The 21,031-nt window shown below is 33.0% G+C and overlaps 1 protein-coding gene across 1 annotated transcript in view; it reads right to left on the minus strand.

Moving 5' to 3' along the window:
* NBEA (neurobeachin) overlaps positions 1–21,031 on the minus strand; it is a 693,804-nt gene that overhangs the window by 605,461 nt on the left and 67,312 nt on the right. The window contains exons 2-6 of the mRNA XM_039251874.1: positions 16,429–16,660; positions 12,897–12,997; positions 12,564–12,659; positions 6,523–6,644; positions 4,531–4,657 (exon numbers count right to left, since the gene is read on the minus strand). Coding sequence (XP_039107805.1) covers positions 4,531–4,657; positions 6,523–6,644; positions 12,564–12,659; positions 12,897–12,997; positions 16,429–16,660 — 678 coding nt within the window. The remainder of the gene's footprint in view (positions 1–4,530; positions 4,658–6,522; positions 6,645–12,563; positions 12,660–12,896; positions 12,998–16,428; positions 16,661–21,031) is intronic.

The raw sequence follows: 21,031 nt of genomic DNA on the forward strand, positions 1-21,031 counted from the left end.
CTCATAAGGAAATAGTGTGAAGACATGAAAGAGAGGGAACAAGTGGGTTAAATTGCTTTTTACTGGTTAATGACAATTTTATTTAGTTCTTAACTTCATCCTAATTTTCCTTATACTCTTCAAATCACTGTTGATGAAAAAAATCACCTAGGGCATTTGTTAAAAACATACTTCTAACATGGAAATTATAATTCCAAGAATCTGTATTTATAACAAGTTTCCACTGAAATTCAAAATAGTTTGGCACATTTGGCAAACTCTACTGGGTCTCATCCCAAATCTAATAAATCGGAATTTCTTGAAGACAGAGAACTGAATTTATATGAAAATAAGTGGGATTTGTATCAAGAAACAAATAACCTCCATTCTAATGTATGAATTTATAGAATCATTACTTTTAAAGCTATTTTCCACGTATATATTAATGAATGACTGATACACTGATATTCTTTTTTTTTTTTTAATTCTTTTTTAAGTTTATTTATTTTGAGACAGAGAAAAAGAGAGCACAGGGTAGGGGCAGAGAGAGTGGGAGAGACAGCAAACCCCAAGCAGGCCCAAGGTGGGCCTCACAAACTCCAAGATCATGACCTGAGCTGATCAAGAGTCAGATGCTTAACCAAATGAGCCACCCAGGCACCCCAAGCTAATATTCTTTAATAGAAACAGTTATTACTATCGCTTAAACATAAAGCAAATATTTTTATTAGACTCAGGTAAAATTTTTTAAATATATATTTGAAAACTCCATCCTAAATAATATTTTCTTCAATAAGTGGCAAAACACACAAGGGATCATGAGCAAACAAGAAAACAAACAAAAAGAAAGAAAAGGAAAGGACATTCTGCCTGTCACATGTGGTCTCATCATCTGTTATGTTCCTGCAGATAAATATTCCTGTGGATAAAAAGTAAAGTGTGCTCTTAAAGAAGGTGGACAATCTCACTGTCAGGTATCCAAAAAGACCCTTGAACTTGTAAGGGATAACTGGCCTTAAATATGCTGAAATAGGAACTCCTATCCTCTGTCCCTTTTTATTTTAAATTCTGGACTTTCAAATGATTGGTTACTCTAACACAAACATAGAGTCCAATAAATATCCAAGAACATTTCTCTAGGAAAACCCCAGGTGATAGTGAATTATATCTTATAAATCTAATTCTATAATATAGTTGCACACTTTTCATTTTATCTTTAGATCTTTAGAGCAGACTTTTTAAAATTTATTTATTTATTTTGAGAGAGACAGGGTGAGAGAGAGAGAGGGAAGGAGGGAGAGAAAGAGAGAGCATGAGCTGGGGAGGAGCAGAGAAAGAGGAAGAGAAAGGATCTCAAGAATGCCCCACACACTGTGAGCACAGAGCCCAACACGGCTCTGTGAACCATGAGATCATGACCTGAGCCAAAGTCAGATACTCAACCAACTAAGCCACGCAGGCGCCCTTACAGCAGACTTTTAAACACATTATCAGGGCACCTGGGTGGCTCCGTAGGTTAAGCATCCGACTTCAGCTCAGGTCATGATCTCACGGTTCATGAGTTCGAGCCTCATATCAGGCTCGGTGCTGACAGTTCAGAGCCTGGAGCCTGCACTGGATTTGGATTCGGTGTCTCTGTCTCTCCCCCACTTATGCTCTTTCTGTGTGTCTGTGTGTCTGTCTGTTTCTCTCTCAAAAATAAATAAACATTAAAAATTTTAAAAATTCCTAACACATATCAACCTGGCCTCTGGATATCTATATTCGGAGGTCTACTTCAAGGGCCAAAACATGAACCACAGAGCAACATCCCCCTTCTTGAAGCCAGCGTTATTGAAGAACAGAAATTAATGGAAGCTTCAATCTCAGGAAACAAGATTCAGAACTACTAGGATTAGCTTAAACTCCCTCAAGAAAACTCTCTGTATTACCAAAACTGAAGGCTTAGCACTCGACCTTTTAAAAGAGCTAATTATGTATAAACCCATCGTGCATGACAGGCACCTGCATACAGACTACTGTGAAGTCTGAATCTCCAGTCTACAAACTTGTTCTGTTGTCTAAGCCAAACACGATTAGAGGGGAGAAGAACAAGAAGAGGAGGAGGACGAAACAGGGGAGGGGGGTGGGAAAGGCAGGGGCGACGGAAAGGATGAGCAAAAGAGGAGGAGGAGGTAGGGGGGACAAGAGAATTTGGGGGAGGGGGAAAGGGAAGAGGAAGAATAAGGCAGAACCGTAATTACAGCAGAATTTCTGCAAATGTTCTTCAAACATCATTCCTCACAACTGTAATTGAAGTCACATAAAGCTCATATAAGTCTGCCTTTGAATGTATTTTGAATTAATAATATAACTTAAAATTGCTTAATATTATTTTCATAAATGTGCTAAAAATTGAAAACATGCATTATTTCTATATAACATATAGTAAAGTTATACATTACATAGATTATATACAATGACATTGCACACAAAATTATATATTCTATATAGCAAAATTTTAGGATCAGAATAAATATATAAGAATATGTCAGTGGTTGGAATTCTAAGTAATTGTATTTTCTATTAAACCTGTGCAAAACATGATCTCAAAAAGCAGAAAATCTCTCTTAATGCTCATGGATAAAGCTCTAGTTCTCTACAATTCCAAATATTAACTTAGTTTTGCAGTGTACATTACTGTGCTGAAATAATAAGAAAAGCTGGTAAGCTTTTGATTTTAAATACGTATCACATAGGAAGTAACAATCTCAATGACTTGATCTTTGTTCCCATGACGACCTTTCCTCCTCCAGCCACATGGAAAAGCTCTTTGGCATCTTGCCTTGTAAAGAAGCACTGACCACAAGGAGGCCCAGGCCTTCCTTCTCATTTTGTTAATAGTAACATGTCATTTATTTTTATACCACTAGAAAATAAACTGCTCAACAGAAATTAGCTGTCCAGATAAATATAACCTACTCCTTCAGGCAACTCCTTTTTGGTTGTTAAAGCACATTTTATTCATTTATCCAACATGTATCACTGGCAGTCTACCAACTTCAAAACTCTGTGGCAGGTAAATGAGGGAATACAAAGATGAATCCAACACATAGCTTGATTTCAACAGTTACTTAATTATGCACATATAAATGAACAATAAAGGTTTAAAACAAATAACTGTTGTAAAGACACTGAAATAATATACTATGAGAAAGATTACATCTGAGAATAAGGAAAATCAAGGACAGAGTCCATGGAAATAATGTTATGTGAAATGGAACCTAACGATCAGGTGGGATTTGAAGACCTACAGCTCAAATGAGGAGACATGTAAATGTTTTCATGCCAGAGACTGAACATTTGAAAAGGAAAAAAGTGAAACACATATAGTAGCTGTTTTGACAGAATAAAGGGTATAAGCAAAGAGCTGAAAATAAAATCCAAATCATGAAGGGACTAGGCTAAAAATGTTAACTCATTCAATAAATTAGTTGTTAGTAAGAAGCAAATGACTGGTTTGAGCAGTGGAATAATATGATCAGGAATATAAATCAGATATTAGTGTGTGAAATCATGTGGGAGAGGAGGAGACAAAAGACCCAAGATGAAGAGGGAACAATATGAAGAATTTAAGCAGCAGGTAAGGAATTTTTTTTTTTTTAAGAAAGACAGATATATTGGGGCGCCTGGGTGGCTTAGTCGGTTAAGCGTCCGACTTTCGCTTAGGTCATGATCTCGTGGTTCATGGGTTCGAGCCCCGCGTCGGGCTCTGTGCTGACTGCCAGCTCGGAGCCTGGAGCCTGTTTCAGTCTGTGACTCCCTCTCTCTCTGACCCTCCCCTGCTCACGCTGTCTGTCTCTCTCTCCTAGAAATAAATAAAACATTTAAAAAAAAAAAAAAAGAAAGACAGATATATTACAGAGATACAAAGTAAAGGACTGGAAAATTGAACTGATATAAAGATCAAAGAGGGGATGAAGAAGAAAAATGACCCAAGTCCCCACTGTCATGAAAATGGTAAGTTTCTTAATCTAAACAAGAGACCTAAGAACATAATGGATATAAGACTGGAGATGAAAACTTGATGTTACATATTGTGAAGTGGAGAGGCCAGAAAGACATCCATGTGGCAATATCTTTTGGTAGGTGAGAATAGAGCTTGGAGATAAGAATAAGAGTGGGAATCTATCATGAAACTTCATAAAAATTCCCAAAAAACATAATCTCCACAAAAGCAGGAATGTGGTCTGTTTTGTGCACTGTCACATCTCTAGTACCTACAACAGTGTCTGGAACTCAGTAAATATTCAATAAGTATTTACTTTAAGAATGCCATTAAATAGATCACAGCAAGTGAGCAAGTGAGACACATACTGCAAGAGGTCAAGAGCCTGATCTTTTTATGTGAAAAGTTAGACATAAAAATAAAAAGAAAATGCAGACAAGGAGAAAAAAAAAAGATTTATGAGTCATCAGAAAATCAGGAAGAGAATATTACAGAGGTGAATTTTGAGACAGTGGGAATTGTAAATTGTGTGTTTCTCAACAGAAATATTTACTTATACCTACCTTCCGTGGTTGAAAATCGTATTTCACACAGTGCTGAAAACCTTTTCCTTTAGACTTTAGTGATGTGACTATTAGACAGTTGCCAACAAAGTGAGCAGAGTAACCAACTCCTTTGCTAGTACGAAAACTGTAACAAAAACAGAATTGTTTAATATCCTCCGATATAAAGAACCCTATATCTAAAAAGCATTATAAAAATAATATAAAACGTTATTTTAAAATAAAACTCATTTTGGGCCCCAAATATAGAAGAATAAAAACTCATTTTGTGGCTCAGTCAGTTAAGCATCCGACTCTTGGTTTCAGTTCGGGTCATGATCTCAGTTTCGTGCATTCAAGCCTGCATCAGGCTCTGCGCTAACATCGCCTAGCCTGCTTGGGATTCTCTCTCTCCCTCTCTCTCTGCCCCTCCCCTGCTCACACTGTCTCTCTCTCTTTCAAAAATAAACTTTTTAAAAAATCTGCATATAAAACTCATTTCCCTATAGCATATAAAACTCATTTCCTCATAGAGTAAGAAGGGGTATACATGTACCAAATAAAGACTAAAACCTAAAAGGTTTAGAACTAAAATAAGTAATTTAAATTGAGAAAATAGAAGACTATACAAAACATGTTGATATTTCAGTGTAAAATGTCACAAATAAATAAAAACAAATTAATAGCCAATAAAATCTTTCCAAGTAAATTTCATTTACCTTCAAGGAGCATTGAAATTAGCAAATACAGAAACCATTTACATAGCTACTGTTTTCAAAAACAACTTGCTTCCTAATTCTGTTATGTCTTTGAAAATAGCTTACAAATTAAAAAAAAAAAAAGAGAGAGACAGAGAGCCTAGTTTGATAAATGATGTAGGTAATCAAACACAGGAATACATCTTCAGTCAAAAGAAGATAAAATATATATCTATAAAATTATACAGTTATTTTCTTCTAAGGGAGGATACCTCCTAGCTGTGAATTGTCCTCTTAGCACAAATTGTAAATGCTCTCCAAAATGATGGTATTGTTGATATAAATGTATGATCTGCCAAAATGACCCATTTATTTTTGGAAGTTCAGATTTTTGTTTAAAACTCTCATTACTATCCATATATAATCTTTTGTAACCGAGCTGACAAGCTATTCATAGTTCACATTTTTCTGCACTCCTATTTCTGAGTAAATGTACAAAAGCACTTAATTATTCTATCATTAAATCCTATCTGATATATACTATTATTATCCTCAATTTACTGAAGTTGAAAACACCAAAGCACAGGATCAATAACGTAATGAAGATTAAGACCTCAGATAGTTTTATTTTGCAGAGCACTGCAAACATTAAATGAGGTAACATGTAAACATCTACAATGCCTCGTATATATAGTAAGGCCATCAATGGAAGTTTGATGCTCTTATTTGGTGCATTATTGGCAAACTAAAATTACCAAGTTCTCAGTCCTTACAGCTCAACCTGCTATTGGGTTCATCAACCCATTCTGTTAGTTACCTATTAAATAATTAATTTTACTATTTGACTGTATTTTCTTACATCATAGCTATTATTAATATTTTAAAGCATATCTTAACTATGCTCGTTGAACAAAGGAAGTAAAAAGGCAAAGTAAATGAAATCTGGAAGTAGTCTGTTTTTTTTTTTTTTCTTCCCCTGATCAGGGTTTAGTATGTCTACTCACCACCCTACAACTAATCTATGTTGATCGGGATGGACTGGACAGAGAATGGACAGAGAAGGTTTCTAACCCTCAACTTTTAAACTGTAACTGGGAAAAAAAGAAAAAAACAGTGAAGCAGGTTGCCTAGAACCAACAGCAAAAAAACCATAATAAGCTGATTGAATTGTATCTTTATAGTTTTAACATACACAAATATAAACATACACACACACACATACACTTTCTACTTAATGTGTTGCCTTGATACTCTTACATATTTATAAAACTGAAATACTTAAGACAAAAGTACTAAAATTAAATGTATTACTTACCAATAAAGATAAGGTTTATCCTTATCAACATTAATGTTATTTAATGGATCCATACGAAACCAAGTATTTAGGGTGAAGCCATTCTGATAAGGCCACTTTGCAATAGGAGGCAATGCGATTGCCTATAACACAATGAAAAAAGATACAAAAGTATCAGTTAAATAAAATGTGATAGTAACTAATGTCAAATATAACCTTTACAGATCAAAAAACAATGAAGGTATAAATACAGAAAATCATGGACTTCTCCCCCGCCAATGGCCTTAGCACCTTCTGTATCACCAGTTTCATCACTCAGTCTACCAGACCCTAAATTAGAACTCAAAGACTGCATTAAATTAAGAGATACAGGGAAGAATTTGAGCCAACCTGCTCTTCACGTTTTCTAGACCTATTCTTCCAATCAGAAAAGAGACAGGTGATCTGTTATCTGTTATTATCTCCATGGCAGCACTAGAAGAGCCCTAAATCACATATAACTGCATACATTAGTGAACCAAAATAAAATGGAAAAAAAAAAAAAAACTCCTGGAAGAAAACTCTAACCTTGAGTAATAATGAAATAATAACTGGTACTATCACTCGTACCAAAAACACACCTGAGATACTCTAGAATAGCAATTTCCTCGGTTTCATTGTGGACTTCCAATAATTCCATGGATAAATAAGGATCTCTAGTATGGCCAATCTCTTCAACAAGACAGTTACCCTTACTGAAAGACATTCTCTTAATTAAATTTAGTATATACCATCTAGAATAAGTGTTTTGGGGATCTGAAATCTCCCATTTCTAGCCCATACTACTATACTAACCAAAGCCTTCTGTACAATGCACATTGCATCTCTAGCCTTTTTCTACTCTTTTTAACTAATGCATACACCCTCCCTTAATCAATGCACAAAAGCTAACTGTATAGTACTGCCTGATGTGTAACCCAGACACATTTACTTCCAAAGTACTGGTGCCTGATTTTAACACTTATCTCCTAGATTCCTTATATTTCCTCCTAATCTCATGGTGTTAATGAGATGTCTTTGGGGATATCTTTGTGATTTTGGAATTAAGCGGTCTTTATTCTTCCTATTTCTTCTACAGCATCCTGGTTCCCACAACTGGATGTCCCTCACTGTGCCAAAATCTACATCCCTCACCGTCCCCAAGTCTAACACTCCAAGATCTATGTTCCCGTCTATTGTAATTTGCAAAAGAAACGATTCTGATGTGTAGATGGAATGCTTTCAGCAAACCATTTGACTGAATAGGAAAATTCACTATTCCTAAATTAAGCGGATTCATGAAATATCATAATCATTAAAGACAAATCTAAATAAGTATATCCATAAAGGTCACAGAGCATAAAAAATGTCATCTTACATTCATCATTCACCTTTATGTGAATCACTCTGCACAATTTCATTCCAAATTGCTCCTATGAAGGCAGCATAGCTCATAGCAAGGCACCTCCACAGTATAAAATGTACTTCGGAAGGCCTAGTGTATATGGTTATTTTAGAGAGAAAGTAAGCAGTGTCATTATTTTAGTGATCCAAAGGCTGCTATCAACAGCGGTCCAGACAGTATGTACCCTCTAGTTATTATCATGCTCGTCCATAAGGAAATGATCAAAAACATTGTAATGGTAAGGACTTTAAAATCAGCTCGTGTCTGAATTTTTCAGTAGTTCAAGAGCAGAGGTAACATACCTGGAAAGAAGCCAATCTGTTGTTTAAAAAAAAATAAACAGAAAACAAAAAACACTGGTCTTAGAATCAGGAAAATTTTAATTCAGGCTATGACTCTGCTTTATGGCCCTTAACAATGTTACACTGTTGAGGCTGTTTCCTCAACTAATCTAACAACAATAATATCATTTATCTTATATATAGCTTGTATGACTCAAATGAAGTAACAGTTGGAAAAGTTCTAGTTCCTTCTTTGCTTCCTCTTCTACAAAGAACATAGCCTTAATTGAAGCTACTCTTTATGCAAATGAATAATGCAGGGAAAACCAAGAAAAGAATAATTGATAGAGTTAAGTCCATCAAAATCTCCTGAATATGAACAATTCACACATACACAACTAACAACATATAAGGAAAATTCTTTGTGTGTGTGTATCTGTATGTGTGTTTACATACTGACAGAAAATATTCACAGATTTCAGGTAAATGGTCAAGTGCCTAAAAGCAGAATGAGTTGCAACCTTACTGAGGCAATTCAGACAATTTATTAAAACAAAGTTTTAACACTGTTTAGCTGTCAGTAAGACAGCAACTTGCTTGTATTTCTGTCAAAACAGCTTACTCTTCTTTCTTACCCCTTAAACTGAGGTCTACTAGATGTCAGATCAATAACAATTTTATAAAATGTATTAAAATACATCTAAATATGTAAACAAAATTATTACATCTAAGCAAACTGGTACCCTCTTAGGGATAGTTACAGTATTTTTTCTGCTATGTACCACAAAGTACATTTGATATGTGTTCCACCCTAACAATCTGATATGTAAAATTATTAGCTTTCATCTGAAATGAGATTTTTAACTTTCCTCTTTTTGCATCACAATTTTTAATTTTCCTATTTTTGTGTCACAATTTTGTTATGATTGGAAATTGTAAGTTTAAAAATAAGGTTAGTAACAAAATATTAAGAGAAAATATGAAATTATGGGAATGGCTAATGAAATGGAAGACTACAAGGATGCTTATAATAATAACTAAGGAGCAAGAAATATTTACATGATGTTTTATAACTTATATAGTACTTAAATGGTATATTATTTCATTACAGGCTTATAGTAACACTATTCCATGATAAAGTACTAGTGTTTTATGTGAAAGTAAGCCAAGAAGCATTAAGGGACCAGTCCTCTACAGTAATGAAGTAGAGGATCCAGAAATAAAACCAGTTCTTCTAGTCAAAAGTTATATAGATTTCTATAATCCTACAATGTAGATAAAAACAATGAAATCAAGCAGATTGAAACAGTTCTTTGAAAAGAACAACAAAATGGATGAACTTCCGGCTAGGACTGATGAGGAAAAACAAACCTCCGGTATCACGAATGAAAGAGTAGGCATCACTAAAATATCCCTCAAAGGTTAAACAGGTAAGAAAGGGATATGATGATAAGCTTAGGGCAATATATTCAACAACTTAGATTAACTATACAAATTACTTGGAAGACACAAACTATAAAGTTCACTCAAAAGGAAATAGAAAAACTACCTATATCCATTATAGAAATTAAGTTCATGGTTTAAAACCATCCCCAAACAAAACTTCAGGCCTAGATGGCTACAATGTGAATTTTATCATATATTTAAGATTATGGAATATCAATTCCACATAAGCTTCTTTAAAAGAAAGAAATGAATAGATCCTGACTCATTTTATGAAAAATTACCCTATCACCAAAAGCAGAGAAAAATATTATAGGAAAAGAAAATTATACGCCCAAATCACTCATAAAAGTAATTGCAAAATTTCTCAGCAACACGTTAGCAAATGAAACCCAGTATTGTATGAAAAGGTTAAAACATAGTAGTAACAAGGTAGCTTTTATCCCAGGAACACAAAGTTTGGCTTAACACACTGAAATATCAATCATTATATTTTGCCACACTAACAAGATTAAGAAGAAAAACTACATGATTACTTCAATAAAATCAGAAAAAGCATTCAACAAAATTCAACACTAATATCAACATACTGATGACTAAAAAAACCTTCCAGTACATAGGAACAGAAAGGGATTTCTTCTACCTGATAGTAGCCTAACTACTAATACCATACTTACTGGTGAAATACTTAAAGCTAGAATGAGTCAAGGATATTACTGTTATTAAACCCAGCACTAGAGTCCTAGCCAGTGCAGTAATACAACAAAATGAACTAAAAAGGCATATGATTGTAAAATAAATATAATGATACTGATTTTATTTACAAAAATATCTGTAAATAATCCTAAGGCATCTACTAAAAAACTGCTAGGACTAGAAAGTGAGTTGAAGCGAGGTCTTAAGATACAAGGTAATTATACAAAAAATATCAGTTGTATTTCTATATATGAGCAAAAATCAATATGAAATATTTGTGGATAAATTTAACAAAAGATGTTTAAGACTTGTGTGCTAAAAACTACAAAACACTGAAAAATCAAAGAAAACTGAAGCAAGAGTTATACTGTGTTTGTGAACTGAAAGACTAAATATCTTCTATTCTCTCCAAAATATTTTATAGATTTAACACAACACAATCTAAATCACAGTGAGCACTATAAAGTAACAAGTTTATTCACATGTATTTAAATGCTATCTAGATTAGCCAAAATATCTTAAAGTGAAGAACAAAGTTGGAGTATTTATACAAACTAATTTCAAGGAATGCTTACAATACAGCTATGAAAATAAAGACAAAAAAATCTGATTTTGGCATAAAAGCAGAAACAGAGGACAAAGGAACTAAACACAGAGTTCAGAAACAGATCTATAGAAACATGGCCTGATAGTTTTCAAGAAAGGTGCCCAGAAAATTCAATGTTAAAGGACTATCTATTTAACAAATGGTTATGAAGAAATTCAATAATCATATACAAAACAAACAAAATTTTAACTTCCAACCTTACCTAACATGTTTTTAATGTTTATTTATTTATTTTGAGAGAGAGAGAGAGAGAGAGTACAAGTGGGAAGAGGGATAGAGAAAGAGGAGAAACTCCCATATCATATTTTAAAATCTCACACACAAAAAGGATCCTAAACCTAAATGTAAGAGCTAAAACAAAAGAACTCTCAGTAGAAAGGATTTTAAAAAAATGTTGTGACTTTGGTGTATACTGATTTCTTGGATTACAAAATCATATGCCATAAAAGAAAAGTTTAATTGAAATTCATCAAAATTAAAATCTGTTTACTTTAAGAAATACTGGGCAAGAAAATGAAAAGAAAAGCCACCAATTGGAAAAAAATATTTGACAAATACACATCTGACAAATTAACTTCTACTTAAGTACATAAAGAACTCTTAATATAACAACCAATTTTTTAACCAGAGATTTGAACAAAAACATAACAAAAGAAGATATAAAAACAGCCAAAAAACACATGAAAAAGTGCTCAATATCATCAGACATTAGGGCAATACAAAATTAAACCTACAATGAGGTACCATGACATAACCATTTAAATGCCTCAAATTAAAAAGATGGACAACGTCCAGGGTGCAGATCAACTCAGATCTCATAGAGTTGATGAAAATGCAAAATTTTCCACTATGGAAAATAATCCACCTGAAAGCAACCTCATGATATGAAACACACACTTAGCATAAAACCCAGCAATTTCACTCATGTGTTTACTTAAGAGATGAGAAAACATGCCCACACATCTATGTCCAAATGTTCACAGCAGTTTTATTTATAAGAGCCAAAAACTGAAAACTCAAACGCCCATAAACTAGTGACTGGATAAACTGTGGTATATCCATAAAATGTGACACAAATCAGAAAACAAAGGAACAGAAGAAACTACTGGGAAGCTACAACATGGGCAACCTCAAAAGCATTATAATAAGTGAAAGCAGATGACTGAAAAGATTACATACTGAATGATTTTATTTATATGAAATTCTAGAAGATGCAAAATCATAAAAACACAAAATAAATCTGAAGTTGGAAGGGACAGGGTTGGGAAGAGGGGACAGGGTTCAAACATAAGGGAATTGCAGGAAGTGATGAAATTGTTCAAAATCATGACTGTGCTGAGGATCAAGAAACTTTAACACTCATAGAACTGTACTTTGAAATAGGTGAATTTTATTGTATGTAAATTATACCTTAACAGGTGAATTAAAAATAAATAAAAATGAGAGTTGATGGGGGTGCAGGAGAGGGGAAAGTGGGTGATGGGCATCAATTGAGGAGGGCACTTATTGGATGAGGAACACTGGGTGTTGTATGGAAACCAATTTGGCAATAATTATATTTTTAAAAGTAAAAATAAATAAATAAAAATAAACATATGTATTTAAAACTTACCGCAGCGCTACAACCAGGGAAATTGAAAAACGTATCAGGACCATGTCTTTGTGGCATCTGATTAAGAACTGATAATAATTTTACTGCATGTCTTGGCTGAGGAAACAAGAAAAGAAATGTCACTGTACAAATTTAGCAAAAATACCTACTCTATCATGTTAGACACTGGGCTGTTTTCTAACTAGAGAGAAATTAATTTCAAATCATTTACTAAACTCTTTAAGAGGAACAACCTCCATTACAAACTCCAGCTGATAGCTCTAGAGACAAACTGTTGGACATTAAGTACTAACGCACTGATATTGAATAATTTTCCCTCTGACCACAACTTACCCAGATTCCACTTTCTCCTCGAAGCATGCTGAACAAAAGCTTCAACTCCTTGACAGTGATGCTGTAGCTGGCAAGAACCCCCAACATATCAACTAGAAGATCTTTAAAGGAAAATAAAGTTATTCTGAACTCTAGTCATGAGCTGCCATCTGTCAAGGTAATATACTTTTTTGAAAGAGCAAAAGTTATCAACTGTCATTTCTACATGTATGTTTATCTAATTGTCTTCATAAATAGCAATTCTAATTATGAATTTTTAAGTTACCAGATAAACACATTGTGTTTCAATTTTATGATTTTTTTCCATCAGATTCACCACTACAATTAAGTTTCCTTAGCAAATATATAAAATAGATTTTATAAATTCCTAGAATATACACACACACACACATATCGACATACACACATCCGCTGTATGCAGGGAAAGGTTGGCAAAAATATAGAAAGGTACAATGATTTAACAATGTAAATTGACTATTTTCAAATAAAAAAAGTGATAGTTGACCATATTTTCTTTTAGAATTATCTATTATTAATAAAACATATTCTGGAAATAATCCTTATCCCATTAACAACAATTTTGAGCACTTACTCGTTGCCTGGCATTATTACAAGTGGTTTACAATTATTAGGTGCACAAGTCCTCTTAACAAGCCTATGAGGCAAGTGCTAGTATTAGACCCTTCCTAAAATGAGGAAAGTGAGGCATAAATAACCTAATCACATTGCCCAAGAACACAGTCTAAGTGGTAGGGTCAGGATTAAAACCTAAGCTGTACAGCTCCAGGGCCATCCATGTTACCGACCAGTCTCTAAAAGTATGACTTCAATGCATTACAAGTGATATCCATTCTGTTCTTGTGTTTATGTGCGTATGAGAGACATACCAGCTCACCAGATAACAGGAAAATTATACATTTAATCTCTTGGCCTTGAATTATTTCTCATCTCTAGACACTGTGAGTAGTACCTCTATCTATTGCTCTTTGTAAGAAATTAAACATCTAAATATTTATATTTCATTTACCCAATTTCTAAAGTACTTCCCAAGGACTAAAGATACTATACAGTTATTACAATCAATACACATACACATTCTAAATAATTTATCATCAACTAATTTAAAAAGTGAGTTAGGATAAATTGAAATAGTTACTGATAAATAATATATATTATACAATAATACAATACCTGGAATTTGAGACTTTAAAACTATTTCAAAATAGAAATTTAAGATGGTTATTTTCCTCAATAGATAATTGGCTAATCTTACTTAATGCCACAATAAGTAAGCAATCTTTATGAGAAAATTGTGACTACTGATAATGCCACTTTTGGAAGAGATCTTTTAATGCAATAAAATGTTTCATCACTCAGTAAAAAAGTTTATGGTTACTACGTATTAGTCAGAAGATCTCTTTCTAAGCCACAATTCTCGATAGAAATCAAGCACCTTATTAAAATCCTACGTTAATATGAAACGCTTTTAAGCAATTAGTTGCAACAGCAAATTCATAGATTTCTTAAACATTTGCCTACAAATACTTTTCTAAAACACTGAACTTCTTTCTCCCAACCTTTATCTCACCTCATATGGATGTCACAAAAAGTGATCTATTAAATTTTTATTTAAAAACATAATTATTAAAATTTCTTATTTATTATACATAAAACCAAGCAGTTCAATTTTGTTATTGCAGATCTTTTCTGGACAGAATTTTTAAAGATGGAAAAAGTAGTAAGACTTTGAAATTCTGTTATCAATTCAGTATAGATGTTTAACTACCTTCTCATCATACCTACACATTAGTAAATGAAAAATGCCTCTTTGAACTTAACATGCTCTAAATATCCAGAGTGAGAACTTAGTAGTATTTTTGTTGGTTATTACAGCTTCTTTACTATGTTATCTAAATTTTAATTTCTCTATGGAATGGTAAGGTATAGGAAATGTTCTGATGTTTATTCAATGACTAAAAGAACAAAAAGTGAAAGCTTTGTGTTACCAGCATTATTATCACTGAGAAGCAAATATAAGAAAATTAAGGAGCTTTATATAATAGAAAATATGAACATATGAACTTCTGCATTAATAATCAAGATAAGTATCATTTTATACCTCAAGGCTCATGAATTATTCATCAGCAAACTACTATGTATGTAATTGTGGCTCATTTTCTAAAGTGCACTTCACAAAACAAAACAAAAAAAAAAACAAAAACAAAAACAAAAACAAAAAAAGAGCTTCAGGGATTAAACCCAGATATGAGGACTCAAAGGTTGTAGGATGTTCTACACAGATGTATTTATAAGTTCATGCAAATAAATTCCTTATATTAAAGAATGCTAGAATTACAGAATGGTTTAAAGATGGTAGATATCATCATTTAACAGATGTTCTAAATTTGAATTTCATTTTTCATCAAGTTAACCAATATAGAAAATGTTAAATCATTCTAAATAGAGAGAGATGACACCTTGAAAGCAATCAGTAACGATTTTAATATACTCCAAGAAAAACAAAATTTTTAAAATACTGTTTAAATTTAAAAAGCATTCATGTTTAACTTATCCTTCACTCCATTTCTTATTTAATGTTTTGTTATACTAATATTAAATTTAACTGTGCATAAATCAAAATATTACACAGGATTCTCTGGTGTCTGACTTACTTTTAAGGATAAGATATGATACTGTGAGGAGTCATATTAGCATTTTTAAAACTATGAAAACCATTTTACATCAGAAGAAACTTATGCTGAACATTTTTGGCTTAAATAAACCAACATCTCAAACTCAAAACTTATTTTCAGAAAATAATGTTGCTCTGGGACCATCTTTCAAAACATTTCTACTGAAGTGCATCTAACAACAAAGGAGAATGAACTTGGAGGGAGGTAAGGGTTGGCAATGAATAATCACAGATTTCAAAGTTATTTGAAATAATGCATAACAAGCACAAAACTTAATATTTTTATCTTGAAATTCCATGCTCTAATCTATAATACATCTTTTTATTTTATGTTTACTTTAATACAAATTTTCTCTTAAAAAAAAAACAGTAAATGGACACTTCCTAAAAATTCAACATGCTTATCCCAAGGCTATTAGTGCCTCCTATCATATTTCCACATATGTCAAAATGAAGAGCATGGAGCTCAAAAAAGCTGGTGAAGTGCTCATTACACAGAATTGTAATACATGCTGTAAACTTAGTTACGTAATGGTTTGACTCAGTACTATGTAAAAAGGCAGTGTTTATTTTTCTGATGGATTTCATAGTATTCCACATTATTGAGATTTTCTAAAACTTAGAAAAGCAAAATTATAATTGCTTGTCTAATACAGAAGAAAGTACTTCCTTTCTTCAAGTTTTCCCTTAATATACAAGGCAAACTTTCTATACATTTCTATTTATCTATTTTAAATCAAGTTAGCTTCAACAAATCTGTATTACCAGTAGAATATAAAGAGAAGTACGTGAATCTTTAGAAACATTTAAAATCTATTTTCCTGTCAGATAACCTCATACCTGCTATCATGTCATCTACAGCACTCATTTTCAGCAATACTTGTTCAATTAGCCCAACTTCTGTGCTAGTCTGTAAATTCCGAACACTTTTTCGTAAAATGGCTGTAAACATGCTCCATATTTCTGCTTGACATGTGACATCACAGTGCTCCAAAAGCTCTGTCATGCATGTTATACTCTCTGCATCCTGGATGATGAAGTTCATCTCCAAGTCAAATTCTCCACCAACCAGCTGAAAATGAACAAAAAGAAACAATAACTAATGATAACAGGAGAGATTATTCACAACAATAAATTAAAAATAATAAAAGACTTCAACTGGCACGATAGCAAAGCTACTCTAAAAATTTCAAGTCTTCTACTCTAAAACTAATTTTGATAAAAATGTGAAAGCTATAGATAAAAGTGCTGTAAGAACTAAAACTAGCAAAATCTAATTTTTAATAGAAAAAGGCAATTCCAAATCAAGTAGAGCAAAATAGTGGAGGACTACGGTGGGATTGAGGACAAACTCCTATGAAAAAGAGAAAGAGTTTGGCACTTGGGTGCCTGGATGGCTCAGTAAGTTAAACATTTGACTCTTGATTTCAGCTCAGGTCATGAGATCAAGCAGCCCCACCCTGCACCGCCCCCCAAGCCCCACCACCGGCACTACCACCAGCCCCCCACACCCTGTACAGGGCTATGTACTGGTCACGACTAAGACGGTCTCTCCTCCTTTCCCTCTGCCCCTCCTTGCTAGTGCTTGCAAACTTGCTCTCTCTCTTTCTCTCTCCCAAAAAAAAGTTTGACTCTTAAAAGTGATAGTCACTAGAAAATGAAGAATTCACTAGGGATAAATTTTAATACATGAAATTCATTTTCTTTTGTGATATTACTAGACTGACAAGTAAGATGTAACAGAAAAGAAAGAAAAAAGGACCTAATCTCCATGTATAGAATATAAAGAAATCTAAAACGGATACTGGCAAACTTACAGTTAATGTTAAAATGATAGAATCCATCTGAAAAAAATGCTTAAAAGAGGGGCACCTGGGTGGCTCAGTTGGGTAAGTGTCTGACTTAGCCTCAGGTCGTGTTCTTCAAGGTTTGTGAGTTCGAGCCCACATGGGGCTCCGTGCTGACAGCCAAGAGCCAGGAGCCTGCTTTGGATTCTATGCCTCCCTCTCTCTCTGCCACCCCCATTTTCTCTCTCCTGAGCACAAACTCTCCCCATCTCTCAAAAAATTCTTTTTAAATTTTTTAAATACTTAAAAGAGATATACTAGTATTTTATAATACTTTATTTTAAAGAATGTGAATTGATATACAAAGATGATTAGTAGCAACGTTATCTGACTTGCGGCATTAAGTCAAAAATGAGCCAAAGTATTACTATCTCCCCAAATGCTAATTTAAGTATAGTGATAGATAAATACACATATAATAAAGGATATAATTATACCCTTATTCTCTAATAGCCAATTCACATAAGATATATTAATTATATTGTTATAAGCACCATTCTTAAAGAAGAACATTGATAAAATGGGTATCTTTCTGGTCTAAAGAATGAAAAATTTAGGAAGAAAATAACAGTCATATACAAAAATGCCTGACTAATCTGAAATCATTCATTTATTAATAAATATTTATTAAAGACTGGAAATTAGTGTTCTAGGTGCTAGGGATATATCTGTGGAAAAGAAAAAGCCCATGAATTAACAGTGTTAAGTTCCAGAAATAAAGATGTATATATGTACATATGTATGTATGTATATTCTACCTTATCTCCCCAAAAGTTGAAACTGGCTTATAGGTTACATTAAGCATAAGAAGACATAAAATATAAATAGTTAAGAAAATAGAAGCAAAGGAAAAATAAGATTGGGGCAGACAGGTACCAGAAACTAGATTCAAGAAGTAGATTTTTATATCAAAAAATTTAATTAATAAGAGTAGATAACCAAAGGCTATGATATAAATAAGATTAATAATAATAACAGTAATAATAATACCACCACGATGTAATGTTACATCGTTTAGTACTATTCATTCTAAGGGCTTTACATATGTTAAATAATTTAATTCTCACAACAGCTTATGAGAAAGAAGCTATTGTTGTCTTCATTTTACAGACAAGGAAAAAGAGGCAAAGAAAATTTAATTTGGTAAAGGTTACAAAACTAGTAAATACAGGATCCAGGATCAAAACCCTGGGATTTGATGCCAGGATCAGAATAAATTGGTCTTCATACACGTCCATACAAGCAATAAAATCTCATTTAAGAACTATTTTAAGCCTTTCAAAATTTAGGAATTTAAAAACAGAATATTCTTATATTTTAAAATAAAACATTATGTGTATATTTTTCTCTGTAATAGCACTAAAACTCAGCTTATGAGAAACTAGCCTTCATCCTAATTTCTGACCTTTTTTTTTTTTTTTAACTGACCTAGATATTCTTTCAGGTAAAAGGCTGGTTTTACTTCTATGTATGAAACCACTTCAACTTTTCCTATTCGTCTTATTAACAAAAATAGCTACAAAAACAGTTAAAAGATTGTCTCTGAATTCACTCTTCCTAGATTCAGATATTAGCTATACTACTCACTTGCTGTGTGATCTTAATGACTGTACTTCTCTAAGTCTCAGTTACTTCATCTAAATATAGGAATGAGGGACACATGGGCAGCTCAGTTGGTTAGAGGCACCTGGGTGGCGTTTGACTTTTGCACAGGGCATGTGAGTTCAAGCCCTGCGTCCGGCTCTCTGCTGACAGCTCAGAACCTGGAACCTGCTTCAGAGTCATTGTCTCCCTCTCTCTCTGCTCCTCCCCTGTTTATGCTCTGTGTCTCTCTCTCTCTGTCTCTCTCTCTTTCTCTGTCTCTCTCTCAAAAATAAACATTAAGAAAAAACTTTTAAATATATGGGAATGAAAGTTCCCTATCTAATAGTGTTGTTGTTGTGAGGATTAAATAACACAATCGGGTTTAAGCCTTAGGAACAAAATGAGGCATATAGCTAGCATTAGTTAAGGTGAGCTATTACCAGTTCTCTTATAACCCCAGCTTTGAGCTTTGGGAAAAAAAAAAAAAAAAAAATATATATATATATATATATATATATAGTCACGTGATCACAAACGTCTGAAGTACCGGGAAACGGCTAGCTTAAGCCTTGTTTCCAGCAAACATTAAACTACTATGTTAAGATTAAGTACTCTCTTAGATATTAATTGTAGATCTATGAAAAACAACTCGAACATCTTTTCACCATACCATTGTCTTATCAAAGAACTGTTTGCTTTTTCACTATTATATATCCAATTGACCTGGGTCACTCCTATGAATCTTGTAGACCAGTGGTTAGAACTCAGAAGAAGTAATCTAGAAGGGAACCATATAGAGAAAAATAAACCACAGGCTTGAAAATCAATGACGTGGACACTTACTGACTGCACTAACAGAGGCAGATACCCCAAGGTTTAAGCCTAAGCGTCTGAACTTCTAAAGAGACTGTGTAAGAATTAGGATACATTAAAATGAGAGAATATTGCAGAATTTTTTTAGACTAATCTCCTAAATGAATTGTAAGTGCTTCACAGTTGAGTCTGGCATAACCAACAACCATTATGTAATGTGTAAATAACAGAGATGGGCTCAGTAGGAAGAAAAAAAATAGTCTGCTTTTAAAGGAATTAACAATTAATATGTGTAATTCTAACAATCAGGCTCTGTTATGTGAAGCTTACGGTTCCATCTTTCATTTAAAAAACAATGCTCCTTTCTATATTTCATTTAATTACAAAAGAGTACAGTCTGGCTCTCTGATTTCTTTGCCAGCAGCTGTAAAAATATTTATTGTAGATTTTGTAAAGTGGTTATATATTTTCAGATGGTCTTTCTAACCTTTATTATAATTTTAATACTTTAATGTGAATAAGGCTAAGTGCTGATAAAATTATCATTCTAAAATCAGAAAAATATTTATTCCCCACTTAAAAATGAGTGGTTCAATATTTACCGAACTAAAACATGTAAGAGAAAGTAGAAACAATTGGCCTTTATTAAACTATTCTTTAACAATCCTATGAGGAAAAGGCAAAATCATCCTCATAGAAATGAACATAAATGAAGATCATGAACAGCAGCATGAACAAGGTCACATATAAGTGACAGATTCAGGATTCTAATCTATTGAAAAATGAACCTCAACACCTTCATATGAAGTCAAAAGTACAAACTTTAAAAATAGAAATGGGATGTATTATAGTAGCTCTACAAAGAAATCAGTGTTTTATGAACTGTGTGGGATAAAAGGAAAGTGAAAATAATTTCTATGGGTAAAAAATAAAACACCCAGAGATAGTACATTTTTATATATTTTTTTTAATTTTAAAAAGCAGCCAATTTACTTGAGGTTATTTTATCAGGAAAGTAGAAGACTCTGAAGGCTCAATTACAAGAAAATTAGCAATAACACTAAAAAAAAATCATAGAAAAACCACGTAAAAATCCAACAAAATGGCATAACAAAGCTAAAAAAGCTAAATTCACTGTTTCTATAGTTTAGAAACAAGATATACAACTCAATTAAGTTTCCTGTAAATCTGAATGCATC

Source organism: Hyaena hyaena, unplaced genomic scaffold (genome assembly GCF_003009895.1).
Source record: "Hyaena hyaena isolate Hyena2069 unplaced genomic scaffold, ASM300989v1 scaffold_398, whole genome shotgun sequence".
Lineage (NCBI taxonomy): Eukaryota > Metazoa > Chordata > Mammalia > Carnivora > Hyaenidae > Hyaena > Hyaena hyaena.